The sequence below is a fragment of the Microcaecilia unicolor genome, chromosome 1 (genome assembly GCF_901765095.1).
Source record: "Microcaecilia unicolor chromosome 1, aMicUni1.1, whole genome shotgun sequence".
In the NCBI taxonomy this organism is placed as follows: domain Eukaryota; kingdom Metazoa; phylum Chordata; class Amphibia; order Gymnophiona; family Siphonopidae; genus Microcaecilia; species Microcaecilia unicolor.
Genome location: NC_044031.1, coordinates 546,994,055 through 547,002,213, shown reverse-complemented (window position 1 = coordinate 547,002,213; position 8,159 = coordinate 546,994,055). Strand labels below are relative to the sequence as shown.

At 40.9% G+C, this 8,159-nt stretch overlaps 1 protein-coding gene across 1 annotated transcript in view; it reads left to right on the top strand.

Moving 5' to 3' along the window:
- The first annotated feature begins 675 nt into the window (after positions 1 to 675).
- The window catches only part of LOC115459946 (2-iminobutanoate/2-iminopropanoate deaminase-like), an 8,658-nt gene continuing 1,174 nt past the window's right edge, over positions 676 to 8,159 (top strand). Inside the window, exons 1-3 of the mRNA XM_030189800.1 lie at positions 676 to 719; positions 1,345 to 1,477; positions 7,043 to 7,148. Coding sequence (XP_030045660.1) covers positions 707 to 719; positions 1,345 to 1,477; positions 7,043 to 7,148 — 252 coding nt within the window. The 5' untranslated portion in view covers positions 676 to 706. The remainder of the gene's footprint in view (positions 720 to 1,344; positions 1,478 to 7,042; positions 7,149 to 8,159) is intronic.

Below are 8,159 nucleotides of genomic sequence, written 5' to 3'. Positions count from 1 at the left end.
TGCCCAGCACTGGGTTTGCTTCCCAATTACTGGTGTTGCCACCTAATCTCTTCTAAGATTCCGTGGATCCATTGCTTCTAAACAGGATTCTTTTGTGTTTATCCCATGCATGTTTGAATTCCATTACCGTTTTCATCTCCACGTGGAGATGCCATGTATCCACCACCCTTTACATACACAGCCTGTAATGTATCCAGATATCTTTCAAGCATGTTTATTAGGGTTAGCCTGAAAGCAAGATAGGTTTGGTGTCCTCCAAGATTACAGTTTGACACCCCTTATCCAGAATGCGTTAGCTAAGATGTAATTATAAAAAGTCCAGGGTCTTCCATTTGGACTGCAAAACTCAAGGAAGTGGTACAGTGTAGGGGATGATAGTTCTGTTCAGGAAAGAAGAATGTGGTCTGGGGTGAATGTACCTGATGATCATAGATAGCCAAACAGGTAGATAAGGCGATGGCAAAAGCCAGAATGATGCTCAGGGTGAGGCATGGCTAACAAGAGAAAGGAGGTGATAGTGGCTTATAAAATGATATGTGGTCTTCAACATAAAGCATATGGGGATAGACATAAAGATCTGAATATGTATACTTTAGAAAAAAGGGCAGGACAGTAGAAATATGAAAGACATTTAAATACTACTGTGGTATAAATACACCAGAGGAAGGCCTCTTTCAGTGGAAAGGAAGATGAGCAGTCGGTGTGGATGGGCAGACTAGGTAGGCCGAATGATCTTTATCTGTCCCTTTTGATATAATTTGTGTCCTGGTATCACAGTGTTCCACTAGTTATCTGTTCTGTACATGATCTCTGAGATCCTTTTTACATTTCTGTCTTCATTTAATGCCATGCATTTTAGCAAGCCAAAACTATTTTTTAGACCTCTGGCATTAGCATATATACAATTTAAAATATGTTTTTATTTCTCTCCTTGCTCCACTTGAGCAGCTGCAGTCTCCTTCCCTTCTCCCCCTCCCATTATATCTTTCCCCTTAAGTGGAAAACTTAGAACTATTATTTTCCTACAGAGGGCTCTGCTCTCCTACCTATTTGAATGAATCTAACATCTGCATTCTGCAAATGGGGAATAGGAAGGCACAACATTGTCTGCAACAGGGACTGCATTTATCCTTTGGACGGCAATTTTTTTCTATTGAAGGGCCAACACACCCCTAGTTGACCTACTGCACAACCTATTTTTTTGTTTAATTAAGGGACAACTGTAACAAGTCTCTGGTCTGTTTCTCAGACTATTTGCAAATATTAGCATTTGTGCAACCACTGATTTGGATCAGGATGCTGAAAGTGAAATATTAATCGGTCACTTCTTTTTTTTTTCCCCAGTAAGTTTCAAAGGTTACTGCAACCCTGGGGATAAGGTGAGGTTTGCTTGGAGAAACTACTCTTTCACTATGGCTGCCACAATAAGGAAGGTGATCTATACCCCCAGGGCTCCTATCAGGAAGGGCATTTACAGGTACTGAGATAACTTAATATTCACTATTTATAAGCAAATCTCCAAAATTATTTTGAATTTTAATTAAACTTCAAGGGGATTTTTTAATTAGTTGAAAAAGAAACAAAGAAATGATATTTTATGGACAGTGTTTATATGCTACTGTGAAAGTTCTGAAGCTTGTAAATGGGGGTGGGGGTGGGGGAAGAAGGTTCATTTCAAACTTTTTGGTTAATAAAAGGTTGTTATGGCAAGTTAGAACTTTTTAATACATAGACATCCTATTTACCTATATTAATTCATAGGTTGATATATTTTGATCAATTTTGTATAAAGCTAGATAATTTTAGAAGCATTTCCATGTGTTAAATAGCAGCATTTACCACTCAAATCAAATAGCAATTTCAGAAAGCCGCTATTATACACAGAGAGATCTATACCACACTGCAGTTTCAAGGGGGGGAGGTGATTTGGGTGAAGCCATACACTTATGGGAAAAATTTCCCCATTGGGTCTTGTACCACGACAAAGGCTTGCACAGGTTTTTTAAATGTTTGTTTTGGACAGGACTTTACATGAAGGATGAAACCCCAGTTCTTTATTTCCGCATCCAAAATGAAAAAAAAAAAGCAGACCATACCTAATGGGTGGCACTTATACATCTAGGTTTGTAAAAGGGACAGCTACATGTGGAAGCTGCTGAGTTCACACACTGCTCATTTTTTCCACATTTATACTGTAAAATGATTGCTTTTACTGTTTGTTGTGCAAGCATGTGCATTCTTGCATGATTGATGATGATTTGGCATTTAGGTCCTTGATCTTTGACCTGCCTCCCCACTGCCAAGCTGGATCCTTCTTCTCTATCCATAATCCCTAGTTCTTCATACCTGTGACTTTCATCTGTTTTTCTGTGTTAGCCTCAACCTCTATTCCTGATTCTGTCAAGTATTGGTGCTTCTCCTCCCTGACTCCCCTGTTGTGTGGCACTGAGAAACCTGCAATTCAGTCTTTAACTGCCCAGCAAAGCCACACATTATTAAAACACAAAACTAGCCTCACACTTCTCTCATCCAGGGGCAGTGGAGGACCTTTTTGGTTGAGGAACATAAACAAGCTAATTTCTAGCCCTGCACCTCAAGCTTCCTAGTTGCTGATTCCATGTAGTGCAAAACATTAACTTGGTCTTATCTGCTACACCAAATTCCACTTCCTGTGGAGACTTACCTGATGGATGGATAAAGTGGCAGCATTGCTAGCTGCAAAACAGGTATTAGGGAAGAAGAAATGACCAGTGACCAGGGCTTGAGGAATATAGAAGAGGAGGGAAAGTGAGGACTGCCCCCTTTCAAATATAGGTTGGGACCCCTAAGGGAGTGAGCTGTAGATGCTTGCATGGACTCTGGAAGGCCTTGAAGGCCCGTGAGGTGTCAAAAAGATGGAAACTAAATAAAACAACAACTGACATTTTATTTTTCTTTTGTTTTAAAAATGAAATAAAATAGGTAATAAGCTAATGTCTCAAACTCCAGCTAAAGGTTTCACAAAATTCAGTAGGGGTTTAATGGAGAGTTTCAAGCGGAAGGGGGTTGGTTGTTGGGTAGTGAGGAAGAGATATGGCAGAGGTTTATTGGTCCTCATCTGTTTAAAAAGGCCACTTGGTTATGTTTGTATTGTTGCACTGAGAAGGTTGGGTGATTGTATTTTCTGTGTGTAATTAATGGGCTTTAGCTACTGCTATGGCTAGGGAATTTTATTTATAGAAAACTGTAAACAGAAAGAAAAAAACAGTAGGGGGGTCACTTGTGGATGAAGAAACTGGAATAAACCATGGCAGAAACCTCCTTTAGGGTGCTGTGACTAAGAGTGTGGCGGGATATTTTCGATATGACGTCTCAAATCTGAATAGAAAATATAGCCATTTAAAAAAAAACAAAATGTCTCTCCCCCCCCCAAACTACCATATGTAACATCTTTTTGAGCTTTGTGCGTTTATCTTTTTGGGCCATTTTCAAAGAAAAAAAAACATACAAGTGAAAAACGTAGAAAATTAAGCCATTGGGACGTAGAGGGAGCCAGCATTTTTAGTGAACTGGTCATACAGACATCTCACGAGAGCACTGGGGCACCCTACGGTACACTGCTGTAGACTTCATATAAATGCTCCCAGGTACACATCCCACCGTTGCTCCTTTATCTTGTCTCCTGAGCCCTCCAAAACCCACTGCCCCCAACTGTACACCACTACAATAGCCCTTATGGGTGAAGGGGTCACCTAAATGTGGATACAGTAGGGTTCTGGGGGGTTGACACTTTCCACAACAAGTGTAATACGTAGAGGGAGATATGGGCCTGAATTCTCTTCTCAACAGTGCACGGCACTGACCACTATATTACTCCAGGGACCTGCTTGTTGCTCTAATAGACCTGGCCATAACATCTGAAGCTGTTATAGGGCTGGTAAGTACTACTATTTAATTCACATTTTTTGGAAGTGGGAGGGGTCAGTGACTACTGGGGGAGTAGGAAGATGTCATTCCTGCTTCCCTGTAGTGGTCATCTGGTCATTTAGTGTCTTTTTGTGTCTTATTTCATTCTAAAAACAGACCAAAACTGAAGGGTTTCGCTCTAGATGTTTTCATTTTGTTCCATTATGGCTGTAAAATGTCCAAGTGTTAGGCATGACCTAAGCCCACTTCTGCAACTCTCCTGACATGCCCCCTTGTGATTTGGACACACTGCAGATGAAATACATAGATAAACGTCTGCAAAACAGGTTTTGAAAATACCAGGTTGGACATTTTGAGAAGAAAGCCATCCAAATGCTGCTTTATGACACTTTTGGGACATTTCTCTTTCAAAAATGAGCCTCATATTCTTCTGGCCTATGCTGCATAGTAGGACCCATAGGCGGTCAGTGGCTCAGTTGTTTGGGGAGGCTAAAGTGGGTGGGGTTGGGGCAGGGCCTGAGTCCTTAATAGTCTGACAACATACAAAAGAAAGATCAGCAAAATAGTTTAGATATTAAGATACGTATTATCTACAATTTAATAAAAGGTATCAAAATGCTGAAGGCTAAAGTGATAAAGAAAATTAAACAGTGCAAACTTCAGTAAATATATACAGGTCTCTTAGGAAACTGAATTAAAGTGGATTAGAAAAAGTGTCAGTAGCTGATGCCTATGCCTCTATAGAGGCCTGCAGCCAGTGGGCCTGCATCCCTCTCATCTCTCCCATTTGCCTGCAGCCCATCTCTTTTTCTCCTCTCACACACCCCATCCGCCCCTCTCTCTTACACACATATTTTCCCCCAACCCTCAGAGAGCTTGTTGATTTTACTGGCTCATGAGATTTGGAAGTACAAGGTGAACAGGTTCTTCATGAATCGCAGGTTGTTCCAACTGTCTGAGAGCTCCTTGGCTGCACAGTGTACTTGGAAGGCACGGGGGGGGGGGGGGGGGTAAGAAAACTGATGGACATGGGAGTAGTGGAGGGAAGGAACATGCTGGACCAGACTACAGAGATGTCAAGGGTAGACCATGGTGGTGAAGGAAGTGAAGCCCAATGAATTGCAACATTTTCTAAAAACCTGTCTGATGTTTTGACAAACTAAAAGTAGATGAAAGTTTTGATGTCACCTCAATAAGGCGAACACACAATCCCTCCACTACAAAACACTATGCACAAACTTATGCAAAAACACATTCAGAAGCTTACCGTACCTTAACAGCACTAATTCCCAAGACTCCAAAAAGCAACAACCTTATACATGAAAAGGCTGCATTGTAAATATTAAACTGTTCTCTAAAACACCATTACACTACCTAGTGAAAAAACACAAAGCAATACAACTACAATACGATCTCTACATACGCACTATATGCTAGCAGAATACCACACCTTAGTCCAGTGATTCCTAAACTGGGTTCTGTTGAACACTTAGGTCAATCTCTGTTTCTTCTTCCCCATGTAGCCGTCATTCTGTGTACACTCAAAACAAAGCAAGCAAACCTATGCGCTGCTGCATCCACATTGTCGTTCTTTATTGTTGGTTGCATTTTTATTTAATCTCACTTATATTTTCAAACATGCCAGCTTGTGCAGCATATGGATGTGCACAGAGGAAGTATAGTAATGGAATAACTTTTCATAGGTTGAGTAGTAATTTGTTATAAATCATAATCGGTGTGTCATTTGGAGGGGCTGGATTTAGGGACACCCTAGCATGTGTTGTATTGACATTTTTTCTCCTGGTAAAGCATCACTAAAACAGACATCATGTTATGAAATCAGGTGCTCAACATTTAGAGTTTCTATCTAATGAGGGCAGCGCTACCTTCAAGCAGAAGTCCAGAGTCAGTCTAAACGTGTCAACATTTTCCAGTTCTGTGATATATTTTTATTTCTTCTTCAAGTCATTTTTCAACAGCATTTTCTCAGTTATTACCAATATGCAAACACATTTATAATGTTAATTAATAAGTTTTGGATGTTACTGAATTCTATTATTCTGTCTCTCTGAATTTCCAGTTTTGGCACAGTATAAGTTATCATAAGGACAAAATATAAGAAAACCAATGGACTGCATTAGGGGCTTATAGCCCATTTAGTTATGTTTAAACGAATGTGAGATCTGCAAGAAAGAAAAATTTATTTTATTATTTTGATTTATGAAAACCACTTGTCCCTGAAACATACTCAAAACGGAATAATCCATTTATACAAAAGAGATGAGGTGAGCATGTGATTCCATGTGCCACAATGAAAGGACAGTTTAATTTTACTTCCAATCTTTATTACACCAGGCTTTCCAAGCAGATTACAACAGTTAAGATGAACCCATCAGTAAACTGGATATCCTCACTGAAATTTGACCATGCGTGGTCCATCTGTAAAGAGTCAAAAGCTGTTCCAGTTGGATAGGCAGTGCCTTAAAAGGTGGAGGATACATTTTTTGTGAGAAAAACTTCTAAATGCAGATTTATGCCACTTTTTGGACGTTTTTCTCTTCTGAAAATGAGCCCCTTAGTAACCTATATAAATCTAAGTGCTTTGAAAATGAGCCTCATAGGCACCTGTGAGTCATTATAAAATACGTGCCTTCTTGCCCTCTCAACTAAGCAATCTGTTATAAAATTACCCTCTACATGAACTTCCCTTATTGACGGTTCCTTTGCTGTCCCATAAAAAATACAAGTAAGTCTACTCTCCTTTACCAATTGGGGTTTTATTTCTTGAGATATGTAAACAGCAGAAAAAGGAAGAGTCCACAATCCACAGTACAACAAATCCACACTCAAACAGTGAAGTGATAATGGATGGCAGGAGATTCTTTCTTTATTTAGAATTCGGGTCATTGAATTCTCATAAAGAATCTCCTACTATCCATTATCACTCGTTTGTGTGGATCTGAGATATGTAAACCCAGAAGGCTGAGTAAGATAACAAAGTTGAAGATGGCAAGACCTGAAACAGTGTACTAACAGAGGTGGTAGATGATTACTGTAACAGGTTTTAGGCATTCTGTAGATAGAGATGGAGGGCAGTGGAATTACATACTTTTTCCTTGATTGTTTCCATGTACAGTCAGGCTGTGGTGGTTGATAAGACCATGTACATCTGCGGTGTGGTTGGTATAGATGTAGCAACTGGACAGCTTGTACCAGGGGGAGTACTAGAAGAAACTAAGCAGGTAAAATTTTGGTGTTGCTAATTTTAGGTTTCTGTGAAAGTTGTATTATTCTTTGAGACTATGTTGATTTCCTGTCTTATTTACTGGCATTCCTTTCTGTTTTATGTTTTTGATTATTGGACATTACTCTGACTTGTGTTACAAAATTGGGTGGTATATCAAGTCTTTTAAACTATTAATTTCAAATGAGCTTATTCCAGATAGGGTTTCTTGTGACTTGTGGAGGGCATAATTGAAAGGGGCGCCCAAGTTTCCTGAGGACGTCCTCGCAGGACGTCCCGGAGAAGGGGCGGGGAAACCCGTATTATCGAAACAAGATGGGCGTCCGTCTTTCGTTTCAATAATATGGTCGGGGACGCCCAAATTGTGAAATTTAGGTCGACCTTAGAGATGGTTGTCCCCGATTTTTGCCGATAATTGAAACCGAGGACGCCCATCTCAGAAATGACCAAATCCAAGCCCTTTGGTCATGGGAGGAGCCAGCATTCGTAGTGCACTGGTCCCCCCCACATACCAGGACACCAACCGGGCACCCTAGGGGCACTGCAGTGGACTTCAGAAATTGTTCCCAGGTGCTTAGCTCCCTTATCGGGTGCTGAGCCCTTCAACCCCCCCAAAAATCCACTCCCCACAACTGTACACCACTACCATAGCCCTTATGGGTGAAGGGAGGCACCTAGATGTGGGTACAGTGGGTTTCTGGTGGGTTTTGGAGGGCTCACATTTACCACCACAAGTGTAACAGATGTGGGTGTGGGGGGATGGGCCTGGGTCCGCCTGCCTGAAGTGCACTGCACTAACTAAAACTGCTCCAGGTACCTGCATACTGCTGTCATGGAGCTGGGTATGACATTTGAGGCTGGCATAGAGGCTGGAAAAATATTTAAAAAAAAATTTTTGAGGGTGGAGGGGGTTAGTGACCACTGGGGGAGTAAGGGGAGGTCATCCACGATTTCCTCCGGTGGTCTTCTGGTCATTTAGGGCACATTTTGTGGCTTAGTCATAAGAAAA